At 44.0% G+C, this 16,931-nt stretch overlaps 1 protein-coding gene across 1 annotated transcript in view; it reads right to left on the bottom strand.

The window, feature by feature from the left end:
• Positions 1 to 7,508: 7,508 nt before the first annotated feature.
• Positions 7,509 to 16,931, bottom strand: part of LOC147607608 (sugar transporter ERD6-like 4) — a 96,906-nt gene continuing 87,483 nt past the window's right edge. The window contains exons 15-18 of the mRNA XM_086790371.1: positions 8,425 to 8,487; positions 8,252 to 8,311; positions 8,048 to 8,162; positions 7,509 to 7,941 (exon numbers count right to left, since the gene is read on the bottom strand). Of these exons, the coding sequence (XP_086646497.1) occupies positions 7,829 to 7,941; positions 8,048 to 8,162; positions 8,252 to 8,311; positions 8,425 to 8,487 (351 nt within the window). The 3' untranslated portion in view covers positions 7,509 to 7,828. The remainder of the gene's footprint in view (positions 7,942 to 8,047; positions 8,163 to 8,251; positions 8,312 to 8,424; positions 8,488 to 16,931) is intronic.

Genomic DNA, 16,931 nt, shown 5'->3' on the forward strand with positions numbered 1-16,931 from the left:
TATTTTGAAGCTCAATAAAGACGGCCCCACAAGATCCAAGGAACTTCCTTGCCATGCTTTACTACCAAATCTTAGGTTCCTAAAGCTCTCATATCCCTTTATAGTCTCATGTAGAATGTGAAATCATCATAGATTGCATTGAAGAAGAAATTACACAACTACCAAAAAGATTAATAGCTTCATGCAAGAAGAAGATACATGATTACCAAAACATCCCCTGATGAAATAGCATGGCATGAGTAAAAAATCAACCATTAAACCTTTATACAAATGCATGGGAAACCATAATGTGAATAGAAGAATCCACACATGACCTTAGCCCAAACCCCTTAATCATGTTGAAATATGCAAGTGAATGGATGTGTGCGGGAACAAGCCCTTAGCAAGAGACTATAAAAGGGAGTCTGTAATTAAGTGCGTAGCAGTGAAAAGGTGAGAAGAATCTACTAATAATGAGAGAATCAAGGGTAGCATGAGTGAATATAGGGGTGTGGAATGATTCTAGAAAAAGGTGCCCCCAGTTATAGGGGAGATGGCACAAATCAAGGAGAAATCGGTGGCATTAGATGCTTCTTGTGGATATAAAACCTATAAATTGAGGCATTGGCCTAATGAGAATTTTTTGGTTTTTGAGTATCCATGCCTGCATTAAGCTATTAGATTAATTATGCACTAAATCTCATCTTAATCATCTTCTAATCACCTTCTAAGCTATTAGATTAATTATGCACTAAATTTCATCTTAATCATCACCTTCTAATCATGTTGATCTTTGCATTTGATCCACCATAGCCCACTCTTGCTTGCATTTCAACATGGTATCAGAGTCATAGCTTAGGAATCCATCAAATTTTTAAAAATAATTATCTTGCTAATCATGATTAGGAGTTAATCTATTTTTTACCTCCTCTTAGCTAAACCTCTGCACCCCAACTAATGGAGGCGCTTGATCTCCCTCCAGCCTTAACATTAGGCAACAAGCTCTGAGACACACATAGCCATCTTGCCCATGCATCAGCCCATTGCTTCAAATTGTCAAATCATCGAGAGGAGCAGCCGTAATTCGCGAAATCGCCCAGCGCCTTTTTTCTTAAGAAAAATCACAAATTGGTCACATGCCTTGGAATTTGGACCAATGGAGCTAGCCCAAAGGGCTTTTGGGTGTGCTAAACATGCTAGTGATCTCAGATTTGAGAAATTTATCAAGGAGAAGTGGCATCAAGCTCTGCATCATATTTGCAAGTGACTTTGGTAAAACAGAGATTAAGCATGCAATTTTTAGTTAAATCTTTTGTTTGTTAGCTTGATCCTCTACTAGACTAACTATTATTGATGCCCTTGGAAGGATTTGAGCTCATTTGGACTCTAAGGCACCAGATCTGGCCTCCCCGTACACTCTATTTTTTACACACAAAACAAGGGAGTATTTTACTAATCAATTAATTAGCACTAATCACTGCATTTTGATACAATTGATGGTTCAAATTTACCATTGGGTATCTGATACAAATCTCTATCACTTTAGATTGCAATTTGGAGATGATTTGATATCCCAACCATTCAGTACAAATTAGTTACCCTCGGCTTTATGCAATCTTTGGTGTATTCATGCTTGTAAATCTATTGTAATCGTCATTTAATACAAGATTTGAGTTGTGAAATGATAGACATTCCCCTTGAATATTTAATTGGATCAAGAGATAAGACCCCCTTCACATCATCATGAGCAGTGCACAAGAAATAGCTAAATTTAACGGGGAGCAGTTCCATATATGGCAAACAAAGACCATGTATTTGCTCATGAGGAAAAATCTGTGGGCTAGTTGAGGGAAGAGATAAATGTCCAGAGGAGATTGGGGAGAATGAGTGGAAGAGAAGGAATGAGAAAGCATTAAGACTCATCGCACTTAGCTTAAATGATGAAATCATTCACCACATTGCAGGGATACAATGAGCTAAAGATGCATGGGATGAACTTAACAATTATTTGGCACTCAAGCAAAGAATTCAAAGATAAATCTGCTATGCAATTCTACAAACTTAACATGAAGGAAAGTGATCCTCTAACCACACACTTGAACAAATACAAAAGCATCAAGCAAAACTGGTAGCCATTGGGAAGAAGGTAGAAGATGATGAGGCACTAGCAGTGCTTCTAAAGAGTGTGGACAAGGGAGAGTATGAGAACATTGTGGGAACCTTAAAGAATGTACCAGATTTAAAGCTGCATGAGATAGAAGGAGCTCTACTAGAGCAAGAGAACAAGGTCAAAGAGAAGAAAGGATTAGAACCAACAACTGGAGAGGAGAAAGCATTATACACCCGAGGAGGCCTCGCATGAGGACGAGGACGAGGAAGAGACAGGGGAGGAGGAAGAACCTTCACTTTCCACAACTGTGGGAAGTTAGGACATATGGCTAGAGACTGCTATAGTAGCAAACTGAATGAAGAAGGATCGACATCCGCAAACTTCATGGAGACTACTAAGGTAGAGGATTTAGAACATCTTTTTTAAGAGAGAAAGAGAGAGAAACCCCACAACCTAATGAAACTTGCCCCAATAGAGTAAATTCACCTCTGAGACACTGATGATGTAGGCCATGTGGTAGATGTATGTGTGAGCACTTTAATCAAGGTCACAGGCACTTGTAGTAGCCTTGGACACATAGAGAGAGAGTGTCAAGGACTATGAGTTATGGACTTGATCATTCTTGTAAAGCATTCCCGCAAACAATTGATAAGAGATGGCCTTCATGATGAGGCATCACCTAGCTCTGTCCTTCATAATCAGGTGTCATCTAGCAAATGTTCTTGATGGAACAGTCGATTAGGAAACCATTAGCTAAGAAGTGGGCGATGTCTTGATCCATTTTGGTACATGTTCAATGTGGAACAATGAAGCATGTCAAGAAGATCATCCTTCACTCCTCGAGGGATTTTTCCGTTTGGAATTCTAGAAAGGTGATTGGCATGGATGCACGAATCCCTTTCACATAACGATAGTGAAATCAAATTCCAAAAGAATGAGAAGCTATCTGGTGATGCATCCCGTAGTGCACCAAATTAAGAAGTGTTTGATGGTCGACAAAGTTTGGTAACCAATAGATAATGTCTATAGTATTTCTTTGCAACATATATCATGACTAACCCCTCTCTCTCAGTGGTTGTGTAATTACATTCATCATCATTAAGCCGATGACTAATCCAGTTGAAAAAATGCTAAAAATGTTGATATATATATGAAAAATTAGATCCCAATTAGGGGATCTCAAGATATGTGTGCTCTGGCACGATTGGTGTGATGACAACAAGAAGCGGCTTCAGATTTATTGCAGGTAGAGTGGAGCCTGGTGACTATGTATGCATGCTGATACTTGACCAAGGTGACCACAAAATGTTTCACTGCTAAAACGAAACGTTTCAACGCCAAGCAAGTGGACAATGAAACGGTAGATCAAAAGATTTATATACATAAAATCTGAAGGCTAGGTCCCAAATTTAAAATTTCACATTTAGATTCAATTGGAGAGGAAAAGTGTAATTTTTCCCTCCAATTTAGGAAAAATTTCAGATTTGAGCCTTCAAGCAACTGGAGAGGGAAAGTGCAATTTTTCCCTCCAATTTAGGGGCCCGAATATGAAGTTTTAAGTTTGGACCTGCCAAAATGTGAAATTTCAGATTTGGACCTTCAATTGGAGAGTGAAAGGGCAATTCCCTCCTCTAATTTGGGAGCCCAAATCTGAAATTTCAAATTTGGGCCTTATTTACAATTTGATTTTAATACTTATAATCAAGAAAACAAAAGTACCGATATCTAGTAGCAAATAACCAAACAAAGTTTAAAACTACGATGCATTGTTGATTGTATCCATGGACAATTCTGAGTGATTTCCTCATGTTGAGTCATACTGTATACAAGTTATATAAACCAAAAATAACATGCCTCATAATTGGTGCAGCCACAAGAATAAATTGCAATAATATTCAATATTGAACGTTTTTTATTTCTTCCTTCTCGACTTTTCAGTTGTCCTGAAACGTTGGACAAAACGTCCATGCCTAAAATGTTTCAATAGCAAAACGCATTTTATGTTTCAGCAGCAATGAAACGCATTTCATGGTGACCATATACTATACATACGTTTCTTCTCACATCAAGCACTCGAGCTACAGGGACTCGTAATAGTGGCTCCTTAGGATAGTGGGATTTCATGGTTTTGGTGGTGGATATGAGACGTGCATTCCTCCATGCACTGATCTCACTAAGATGTGGTTGTGATCGTACTCGAGAATACATGCCGTCTTGTTGAGGATCACAATTATGGTGTAAGGAGATATGTCTTGATGATGTGATATTGATGTGTTACCTTGTGTTGTGTGATTGGACATATGCATGATTTGTGAAAAGATTTGTATAAAGTTATATTTTTATGAAAGGACTATTTTCAATGGAGTGTGTGAACTCTATTTAAGTAGCGTGTGAGTAAAAACACAATTTCAATTATGGTTGTGAGTTCACGTCGACTCCATAGGTCCAATGGTCCGATAGAAGGCTAGACCCATGGGATTGGAGGGGGTTAGGCTAAGCCTATGGATCTAGAAAAAGGATCATAGAAAAGTAGGTGGCAAGGTAGACCCAAGTTTGCGAGTTCTTTCCAAACGAGACCAACATGCATTTTAGATGAGAAACTAGAGAATGGGTAGTGTAGATCAACAATAATGAGGATAGAGGAACTACCTTTATAATGGAGGAATCATGATATCTTATTGAGCCTCGGGGAGCTCCTCAATGTGACCTGCTTGTGAGAATTACATGGAGGAATTAGGATATTGTGATATGAGTCCCTGAGTGTATCGCTCTACCCTTAGTGTGATTTCCCCTAACAAATAATTGTATAGATAGAGGGGTAGGCATCTCACAGCTGGTACCAAGGTTGAGCCAAGTTAGACTGGGATTTGAGCGTACGATCTTAGAAAGTGATTTTTGACACTCGATACGTGACCTAAAATCAAAACTTACAATATTTACTGGGTTTCTCTTCTAGATGAAGCAAGAAATGACAGGTTCGCACCTATCAAGGGTCCCTCAACTTTCGCCATAGGGCAATATAATAGCCTTGGCCTTCAAGCATCTACTTTCCTCAACTCATTGTGCACGCCAAGTCACTTTGGCGAAGCACCGCTATTTTTTTATTATGACGAATCAAAGACATTGATAGTACTCGAGACAATGAATTATGGCGCTTACAGCTAGGACGAGAGGCTAGTAGGGAACATCACCCTCGTGATGATACTCCTCAGTTGACTAGATGTTGTGAGAGGGATCTCTCTCTCTCGACCTCTCGACCTCTACGACAATCTTAGAGTCCATTGTCAACTTTATCCCTCGCCATAGGATTTTGACTACCAAGCGTGCCTTTAAGTGTGTTTACTAGGACATGTCTATCCATATATATCGCCACTCCATGAGAGCGAGACTTGGATCATTGATGGTGTGATGCAATACTTCATTATACTTAAATGAATTTTCTTTTGGAATAAAAAGGGATGTTTGACTTCTATATTTGTAAACTTTATTTTCTAAGTAATGATGTGTAAATCATAATGCAATATGGCCCAAAACTTGTCTTTTATCTAAAAATGGTAAGCCATCCACGTTGCATTTGAGCATACAGTCTGATACAATAATGGCCGCAACCTACTTTCTGAATTGTAGAATGTATTACTTTGGTCAACCTTACCAACCCTTATTCATATGGCAACATTAGTGGAACCACGAACAAAAGGAAAAAATCATGGAGATAGACTAGACTATCTTCTGTATTATGCCTCGAACTTAAGCTTAGCCATGACTTCGGAAAGTCTGAATTTTGTAAAAGAATATAGAATTTGTGGTACAAGCCTCCTTGCCCTAAACAAATACTTAGGCAAGCTTAACCATTTCATTCTATTTGTGATCGTAGACTTTTTGGATCTCTAGGTTGAGATTTTCCACAGGCGATGTAATAAGCTTTGAAGAAATAAAATAAGTATTCTTGTCTTCAAGAAATTTTATTACTTAATCATTGTAAAGATCTTGATACAAAAAGAGTATTTTCTTTTAAAAGAAATGATATCATAAGTAAAGATGTGGACGTCAAGCACAGAATGTTATACCTGAAGTAGAGGCATTGGATAATGATGATCACAATTAGGTCCGTTTCGACAAGAAAGAAATAATATCGGAGAAGTAGTTCTGAATTGGACTAATTCCATGGACAAGTACTTGACAAAGCAAGGTACGACAACCTTAGCAAGATGACCCTTGCTCGACTTAAGATAACCAATATGTCCCAAAATAGTTGGAGGAATCTAGGCGGGTGATGCATGAATTCAATCCATCAAACCATCACCATAGAGAATATGAATGAGTCCAACCATCTAAAACAAGATCAACTTGGATGGGAAGATATAACGGTGTACCTCCAACCGAGAATTTGTCCTCCAAAATTCCAAGAGAAAAAGATGAATGAATTCTTGGAATCATCTCAAGCAAGAAAATCTATTGAGACGTACCATCAAAATCTTATGCAAGTCTTGTTCGTTATGCTCCCACAATGAACGATGAAACGTTTCTTCAATTGGTTCGAAGGTTGAATCCTCCACTAGATAGACTAGTGAAGAATGCCACGCCATCATCTATAGCTAAGGCAGTAAAAGGACAATAAAAATGGCTAAGAACTTCACATAAGTTTTCTCTAAGGAAACAACTCAATAGAAAACCGTACCGTCCCTTCTCCAAAAGAGAAATTCAATCTCGATAAATAAATCTGAGTCACCTAAACAAAAGAGAAGTTAGACCCAATCCCAGAGCCAAGGCTCTAAGGCCAACGGACCTAGAGGATAAGATTTTTGCCCCAAATTTTCATCAGAATTGTAATATCAACTTAAGAAAGACCACGTGATTGCCCAAACGCTCCTGTTACTTTTCCAACTCCAACTGCCCTTAGATCCTGACACCACAAACCTACAGCTTTAGTGCGCAGAGTAATGAAGGATCCCCCTCCCCCCTCTCAGAACTGGAGAAATCAGAGGTGGCATAATTCGACCCAGACAGTTGCGTCTAATACCCCACTTCAAAAAGAGGCAGAAGAAGGCGTCTTAAGTAAGGCAAGGAGGAAACAAGGGCTACACAGTTCTATGCCGGAGCAAAGAAGAGAGGGGGTGCACAGGCAATGTGTGGGCCGGAGAAACAACAGTCATGCATGGGGAAACGGCAGGCAAGAGATGCGCAGGGAGAGGGCTTAAGGGGTGCACACAGAAAAGAAAGCAGGACGCACACGAGGAGGGAGGGAGGGACGGAGGCTTTGGGTGCACGGGAGCTCTCGTGTGATTTATTCTGGCTTGACGATTAAGGAAACAGTATCAAGTTATCTATATTTTGTGCTCTAGAAAAATGGTTGTAGTTTGAGAGAGAGAGAGAGAGAGAGATTGGACTCAAAATGTCTATTAGACCAAAAACTAATACACTAGCTCCATGAAAATACTCATCCATGAGAAAACTGAAAAAAAAAGAAACTAGCTGCTTATACAAAGAACATGTGAATGAAAAGGTAGTTCATGTAGCCATTTTGTGAGAGGAAAGAAATATAAATCCTTTTTTAAAAAAAATTGCCTATTGAATGAAACCAAAAGAATTGCAAGAAGGCTCATGTACATGAACATGAGATGCCTCGGTGCAGAAGCCACCTTTTTATACCAGCAAACATCACATTAAATGCATTACACATGCCTGATATGCTTTGACTACAGAATGGCAAGCAACATTCGCCATCGGATACCGTAACAATCATTGGAAGAAATTTTGAATCTCCTCCAAAGTCCGCCCCTTTGTTTCGGGAACAAACAATGCCACAAAGACAACCGTAAAGATGGATACTCCCGTGAAGATGCCAAATGTACCTGCAAAAATCAGTCCAAATAAACCATGAACTCTGGCAAACCCTTCATTCTGCCATCTCTTAGCCATGAGGTTTCAAAATTAGATACAAAAGAATCAACTAGAGACCTGGAGAGCTCCATGTGAGCAAAATGTTGAAAGTTAGGGTGACAAGCCACGCAGAGAACCAGTTCAGAACTGTTGCTAAGCTTCCAGCAAGTCCCTTAACGTTTCCAGGGAACACCTGCAAAACAAGAATAGTTTGCCTGGATGAGCTCCAAAAGGTCCCAGGATAAAGTTTGGACTCAAGTCAGGGTGGTAGATAGACATCACCTCAGACATCACAACCCAAGGGACTGCTCCAAGGCCAATTGAGAAAGCTGCCACATAGACCTGATGACCGAAACTTGTAAGCAACAGTAGGGAATAGCTATGGCAAACTGTACAAGAATGTTTGAGCAGGTGAGAGAGAAACTAGGGAGCTTAGAGTTGAGTAGAAAGTTTACCAGAAGACTTGCAAGGGCCAAATAACCCATATATGTGTTGACAGCTGTGGAAGGAGAATGTGCCTGGCATATGTATGTAAGAAAATATCTCCGATCAAGAGACCTTAATGAGCTTAGATTAAAATGAGAAATAAATTCAAGCCATCAATGCTGATTCTACATGGGTAACCAAGGTCATGAAAAGTAACACAATTATTACAAAATAGACAGGCATCAAAGTTATTGCAAGGGGAAACACGTAACAATCAAACATCAGCAATATTTCTTTTTGAACTTCCATAAAGTCTACAACAGACTCCAGCCTCGGTCGCCCAAACCACAGTACCCCAAGTGACGATCCGGGTCAATGCCCTGTCTATAGCGAAGATGCAGATAATCCGCTGCCAAATCTGCTGAGCCTTCAGGCAATGTCGCTGAGACTCATGGGGGTGGCCGCACCTCAGGCAAGCTGCTGACCGACCTCAACTACCAGCCAAGTACCGACCGCCAAACTCCTGTGTGCCATCAGCCAAAAAAAAGAGAGTGATCTTCCTCGGCCGAATGCTGTCCCAAAGCCTCTTCCATAAATCTAAAAGGAAGCGTTGTGATAGGCCCTGAGGCTGCCAGTGTGCTACTGCTGCCGGTGTGCCATCTATGTTAGGCAACTAGATCCTGTGGCCAAGCCACGCTGTATATGCAAAGAAGGGGGCATCTAGAGTCTCCTCCCGAACCGCGGGATCATGCCAAGTAGACTCTCCCGGGTCCCACTGCAGCCGCATGATAGGTCAGCACTCCCAAATCCATAGCCGCCATAGTCTCTCCCTGGCCACCTTGGCCGGTGCTGGATCTATGTGCCATTCCCATGCCCGAAAACCAATCACCCTCGCCCTCTACAAGGTGCAGCCTCTGAAATCCTCCAAGGGGAGCTCTCATCTCTCTAGTCTGCCATGGGATCCAATAGAAAAAGTGAGCAGACCGCTGTCCTCATCTGCTCCATGGACCGCCATGAGGATATCGTGTCTAGTAAACACGCCTAGCCACACCGAGGGGTCGGGTCTGGAATAGGAGTCGGCCACTCTTCAAGAATAGCTGAGTTAATGTCAATGTTGAGCCTGTCTCTATCAGATCCCTGTCACGCCTCTCTCCTTCTCCTCCCGAGGTAACTACCTATGTATCCAATCTCCAAGAGACCTAGCTGGTCCCATGCTCAAGGTGCCCTAGGATATATGCGGTCGGGCCCCTAGCATGTGGCTATTGGGTAAACGGATCAGGGGGTTTCAGACCAAAGGCTGCTGAAGCTGCTTCTCTGAGGCAACTGGAACAATCTGTCTGAGGGCTGGCCTGAGGTGATCCCAAGCACGAAGTAGACTGGCTACGAATCTGTCCTCAAAGGCTGGGCTAAACCCATGGGCTCGCATCTCTGTGAAGATCCATCTAGTACTTTGCGGCCACGGGCCCCCAAGACTCGGATTGCAGGCTGAAATCCGAGCCAAGAGGAAATCCTTCCAAGGCTCACCACCGGTTAGGAGTCCTCTGACAATCAACTTGCCCAACAGGGCACAGCTCTGTATAGTGGGATCGATGAGGCCAAGCCCCCCTCTGCTATGTGGCTGAATGATCACTCTCCATGCCACCTTGGCCCTAGCTGGCCTCCCATCACTTTTGGCCCACAAGAAGTTCCGGATCAAACGTTGTACCTAGCCGATACATGCCCGAGAAAAGGCCCAGCACGAAGTGATGTACCACATGGTGGCAAGCAATACCTGGTTCGCCAACACCACTCTGCCTGCTAAGGATAGCCTCACCAAGCTCCAGTATAAAAGATTCTTCCGAATACTCAGAAGAAGCGGAGCGAGCCATTGCTTGGGAGAGATCAATGCCAACCTGGCAAACAAGGTAGCGGATTGGAGTGCCCCTCAAGATCCACTGGAAAGCCTCAACTGGACTTATGAGGAGGATGGGGGAGGACTAGCCCTTCAGGTCTCCCACCATCGTATTGCAGCAATACCAGTCACACCCCCCCCCTACAGGTCACTGGCGACCAAACTCATGCCACATCTGGCGTGCTAGATGCAGCGAGGCCATCGAGGGTACCCACACTCTGCCGGCGGAGACTGTCAAGAGCATATGGCTTGATATCATTCACACCCTCCGCGGTCAGTGGGGGAAGCTACAGGGAGGTTCTGACTGCATGCGGAAGCGGCGGGAAGCCTTCTTGAGACTTTGGAGGCCTGGCCCTTTCCTCACAGATAGAGGCGGTGACCCCATTTGGCATTACAGACCACCTGTGTGGTTGCTTCACCCCCCCCCCCCCCCTCTCCTTATGAGATAGCCTTCTCCTCACAAAGCAGCCAGCCGAAGGAGAAGCATCTATTCCCCTTTGATCACTTGTTTCCCGCCCTTATATGAGGCGAGTTTGTATCTAGCCCGTCGTGGTTGTACTTAGCCCTTTGTGGCTGTTTTCTCTTTAACTAATTGAAGGATCTTTTTCCCGGAAAAAAAAAAGTCTACCACAAACAGGAACAACACTGTAACTATCAGCTTAAGCTATGTGCTAAGCATCACACCCACACTTCTATTCCCAAGCATGCACACGCATCTGTGCTACTCAGACCCTCTAACATAGACACGGTAATGAGATTACTTGAGCACCTTACGGAACTGTCAGGTGTCTGCGTATAAGCATGCACCCAAGTGTGCTACTCAGACCCTATCATATACACAGAAATGAGATCACTTGAGTGCCTTATGGAACTGTCAGGTGGGTGGACAAAGGAGAGACCTGAGGGCCATGCATGTGCGTGTGGGCACACATACGAGAGAGAGTGAGTGTCACCAAGTAAACCCAGGCCTCTTAAGATTGATGAAATACAAACTGATTATGAATTAACCATGTTTGCCCAGGCATTGCCTCAAATTTATTGCCTGTGAATGTCACAGTGCCAGGGCCCAGGGGCACCTGGGAAAATGGGAACCCCGTAAGCACATATGCATGACCCTGTTTGTGGCCTAAACCCATTTAATCAATTGTATGATTTTATTGCTAATGTGTACACGGCAGGTACACACTACACCAAAAAAGGACAGACAAATTATTTTTAAACAGGGTGGACAACTTAAAAGTAGGGCACCTCCATCGGGCACTTTTTCCCATGTGGTTTTTCCCCTTGGATATCAAGTGTGAAAGGACACATAATATATTTTGTACTTCTTTATTATATGGATGTGGCACACATGCAAGGGTTGACTTGCATTTTGTGGATACCACACTTTTGGCTCTCTCTCTCTCTCTCTCTCTCTCTCTCTCTCTCTCTCTCTCTCTCTCTCATTTCTATGTGTGAGCTTCTCTATCCTGCACCTAACCCTAATGTGCAGGTTTGTGTGTGTGAGTGTGTAGTCCAACACCAACAATTGGTATCAGAGCAGGGAGCTGGCCCTGGGATTCTGCCCCTGGAGGAAAACCTACAGAGTTCCATCGCTCTGCGAGTTTCTGTCGCTGGTGCTTCCGTTTCCGTCCGACAGTTCCGTCGCTGCTCCGCCATCCGGCCACCAGAAACCGGCAGCACTAGTGGGGAGCCCACCACCGCTGCTCAGCCCACTGGTGGCACCTCCCTCTCCAGCCGGCGGCGATAGTGCTGCCAGGACTGCCTCCGCCCGTCAACGCTCCGTTCCGGCCGCCCAAGGCAGCCCTCGCTGTTCCGTTCTGGCCGCCCTCGCCGTTCCGTTCCGGCCGCTCTAGCTGTTTCGCTCCGGCCGCCTTCGACGTTGCATTCCGGCCGCCCAGAGCCACCGCCGACACGTCACTGCCTCGTTCCAGCCGGGCCACCATCGCTTCTCCTCTCCGGACGCCGTCGCTGCTCCGCAAGTGCCCAGCTGCCGACTCCGGCCCGTTCCGGCCTCTCGGCGACTTGCCTGCGACCTCTGTACTCGCCCTGCGCCCACCGCCTCCGCCTGGCCCGCTTGACCTGCATGGACTCCGTATGCTCCTCCTCGTCGACACCTGCAGCTCCGGCGCACTCTGCACGCCTCCGCCTGGCTGCTAGCCCATCGACAAAAGCGCCTATGTGCTCTCCACCTTTGCCTGCGCTCCAGCTCCCTGTCCGCCTGCAAACAGCCCTCCGCCGCCCTACAGGCTCCCTTCAACACTTGCGCCTCGCTGCTGGCCTGTGAGCTCCCCGTCGACCCTGCGCTCCAGCAAGCTCCGGCGGCTTACTCTCGCTCCACCTTCACCTGCGCCTGGCTACTGCTGCTCGAACACCTCTGCACGACCAGTACCTCGCGTGGCCAGCAACGCCCCCAGCTGATCGTGCTACAGGTAGGAATATGCAAATTTTGACAGAATTTTGCTCACGTAAAAATATGCAAATTTAGCAGACACTGCAGTGCGGGTCAGATACAATTTTGCAGACACTACACTGCATGTGGTAAAGGGTTCAGGTGATTTGCGGGATTTCTCAATTTCAGGACAAATTGAAAAAATTGGGCATGTTGCTTTGCTTGCAATTTGGGGGTTTTCAAAATTGAGGTCATAATCAGCAAATTGAACCTCTTTCAGCTGCAGAAATTTGGGGCTTTTGTGAAAATTGGCCAATTAGATGCACATTGAAGCGACTGGAGTGCATAGAAATTGGGGATTTTCAGATTGGAGCATGTAATTGGGCATTACAGTTGTGATTTGTCGCGTATGTATACACATTGTGTGTAATTGGACAATTTGGTGCAGGTTTACACTTGCTTTGGTTTGCAGGCATACATTTGCACACGACATTTGGTTGCCTGGCAGTGCACATTGGTGCTTGGTTTGCTTGCAGGTATATTTTGTTGACATGGCACAGAATGCTACAGATGTATTTGGTGTGCTCACCCAAGAGGACAAGTTGGATGGATCTAACTACTCCCTCTGGAGTTTTATGATCCGTAATTTGTTGGTAGCCAAAGGGCTTTGGGGCATCGTGTGTGGTGATGACACACGCCCACTTACCATACAACCAGCCACGCCTCAAAGGGGAGGTGCTCAAAGAGCTCCTGATGTAGAACCTGCTCCCACACAAGAGCAGAAGAGATGGGACTCTAGAGATGCACAGGCCATGTCATTGATAGCCCTTTCAGTGAAAAGGACTATTATTCCCCACATTCGTTCTTGCAAGACATCGAAGCTTGCATGGGACACATTGGAAGCAATGTATCAGGTACGCAACGAGGCAAGAGTTGCCTACTTGAAGAGGCAATTGGATCTTCTTTCTATGGATGAGGGTGACTCCATGACAGATCATCTCACCAAAGTGAAAGATTTGCAGGAACAATTGCTCAACATTGATGAGGTTATCCCAGACAGACAGATGGTCACCAACACTCTTCATTCTTTACCACCTTCCTACTTGGGCTTTCACACCTCTCTCAACCTCTCAATGAGAGGAGGTGGTGATCCCGTCACTTCTGAAGAGCTCGTGGGTTTACTCTTGCAGGAAGAGCAAACAAGAGCAAACTTATCGAGCAACCGTGGTGGAGACAAGGCATTTACAGCCAAGGATAAGGGTAAAGCAAAGAGCTTTAAGCATGGGGGACAACAGTCTAGCAAGGCTGGTCATGGACAGCCCTCTTCTGGTGGTGAAAAGTCTGACAAAGGGGATGCAAACAAGCCCAAAAAGAAGGGCAAATGTCACTACTGTCATAAGCCTGGACACTACATCAGTGAATGTAGGAAGCGGATTGCAAAAGCGAAAAGGAAAGAAGCAGGCAATGCAATAGCAGACTCTTCTGATGACAAAGCACAGCAATCAGCTAATGTAATCCAGGAAGAGTACACTTTTTTGGTCACATGCACTAGTGACACACCAAGTGCTTCAAACACTGATATGTCTTGCATTGCATCTGACAGACAGAATGCATCATGGTATTTTGATAGTGGTGCTTCGAGCCACATCACTTCATGCAAAGATGTATTTCAGCACTTGGTTTATGCTTCAAATGGCCGCACTCTATCATGTGCAGATCATACCACATATCCAGTAAAGGGAATTGGCAATGTCATACTTATTGCAGCCAATGGCGCCAATATTTGTATGAAAAAAGTATTGTATGTTCCAGGGATAAAGAAAAATCTGCTCTCCGTCTCAGCCATAAACGACCAAGGTTTAAAGGTTGAATTTGAAGATGGGAAGTGTTTGGTAAAAGACCCATCAAAGGGTTATGAAACAGTCACTTCTGGAACACGATACAAAGGCTTGTATAAGCTGGACAGCTATGATAAGCGTACTTATGATGCAAATACAGTGGCTGCCCACACTCCTACTAGGCATGATGCAGAGCTATGGCATGCTCGTTTTGGGCATGTAAATTTTCAGAGTTTGATGCTTTTGCAGAAGCATCATATGGTTGATAATATGCCGCCTCTTGAGTCTCCACCAAGGCATGTATGTGAGGGGTGTATTTTGGGAAAGATGCAACGAAAACCATTCCCCAAAGATGGAGCTGTTAGAGCTGAAAGTAAATTACAGCTCATACATAGTGATGTAGGTGGTCCTATGTGGACACCATCCATAGGGGGGCATCTTTACTTCGTCACATTCATTGATGACTACTCCAGGTTTGCTTGGGCTTACCCCTTGAAAGCCAAAGCAGATGTATTTACATGCTTTCGACACTTTGTAGCAATGGCTGAAAATATGTGTGAATGTAAAGTCTCCGCTCAGATAGAGGTGGAGAATACATGTCAAATGCATTCAAGGATTATATGCTTCAAAAGGGCATCAAACACCAATGTACTGTGCCTTATACACCGCAGCAGAATGGTGTAGCTGAAAGGAAAAATATCTCTCTCATGGAGATGGCAAGATGCATGGTGAAAGCACAAAAGTTGCCTCACAAATTTTGGATGGAAGCTATAATGTGTGCAACTCATGTGTTGAACAGGTGTCCACCAACAAAAGCTTTGATAACCATAACACCATTTGAGGCTTGGTATAGCCGAAAGCCAACAGTGGATTATATGCAAAAATTTGGGTGTTTGGCATATGCACATGTGCCAGAACAACTCCGAACAAAGCTAGATGACAAAGCAATAAAATGCATTTCTGTGGGCTACAGCAATGAGAGCAAAGGATACCGTCTTTATAATCCAACTACACGAAGGATTTTTGTAAGTAGAGTTGTGGTATTTGCTGAAAATTCAAAACAGCCCATATACAGCTTGTATAAAAGCAATGATACACGCATACAGGACATGTTTGATGGACTCTTACCCATTGCAATTAGGGGGGATTCAGATAAGCCAGCCCCTACACAAGAAAATCCTCATGTAGAACATGTGGAACAGCCAGCCATTCAGCCCCCTTCTATGGAAGAAGTGGAAGATCTTGTCAGGGAAGAGCAAACAGCCATAGACATAGCCAAGTCACTGCCAAGATGGTTGCTGAAAACTTTGCAAGAAAGCAAACTTGCAGCTCATACACAAAGCACTGTATGGGTTAAAGCAAGCTCCAAGAGCTTGGTATGATAAGATACATGCTGACCTAACCAGCCAAGGTTATGTGAATAGTCCAGCTGAAAGCACATTGTATGTGAAGAAAACCAATGCCGATATTCTCATAGTCATCTTCTCTGTAGATGACATGCTCATTACAGGTACTAGCAAAGCACAAATTTCAGATTTCAAAGCTGATTTGAAAGCTGAATTTGATATGTCAGATTTGGGGCCTTTACACTACTATCTCCGCATACAGTTTAACAGATGATGGCATTGTTATGCAGCAAACTAAGTACATAAAAAGTTTGCTAAAAAGGTTTCACATGGATGAATGTAAGCCCATTTCTACTCCGATAGAACCAGGTGTACGGCTTACTATGCATGATATTGGAGAACCTTTTGAGGCCGGCATTTACAGCCAGGCAGTGGGATGCCTCATTTACTTGTGTAACACGAGGCCAGACATATCTTTTGGGGTGTTTTTGTTGAGCAAATTCATGCACAGCCCAGGCACAAAGCATTGGCAAGCAGTCAAACGCATTTTTCGTTATCTTAAGGGTACCCTAGATCTTGGTTTGTTCTATCCCATGGGGAGGCAGCTTGCAGCTTTATGCATTCAGTGATTCAGATTGGGCTGGTGATTATGATACCAGGCAATCCACCAGTGGGAATTGTTTTTTTCTTGGCAGTTCATGCATATCTTGGTTGAGTGAAAAGCAACCCACTGTTGCCACATCTACTTGTGAGGCTGAGTACAGGGCAATCTTCACACCTACAGTAGATTGTGTATGGTTGAGGAGACTATCGGTTGATCTTCGTGAGTGTCCGCAGACACCCACCACCATCCTCACTGATAGCCAGAGTACTATGGCCGTGGCACGAAATCCATTATTTCATGCACGTACCAAGCACATTGAGATTCATTATCACTATGTCAGAGAGAGGCTACATGAAACCGGCCTCAGGTAGAAACCAAAGTGCGGTAGACTAGCAGTCACCCTTCCACTTGTAGTCCAGATATGAAAACAAAAATGATTGGAGCTAGAGTGCCCCAAATCTGAAA

Source organism: Cibotium barometz, chromosome 55 (genome assembly GCF_041138505.1).
Source record: "Cibotium barometz isolate CiBa-2024 chromosome 55, ASM4113850v1, whole genome shotgun sequence".
Taxonomy (NCBI): Eukaryota; Viridiplantae; Streptophyta; class Polypodiopsida; order Cyatheales; family Cibotiaceae; genus Cibotium; species Cibotium barometz.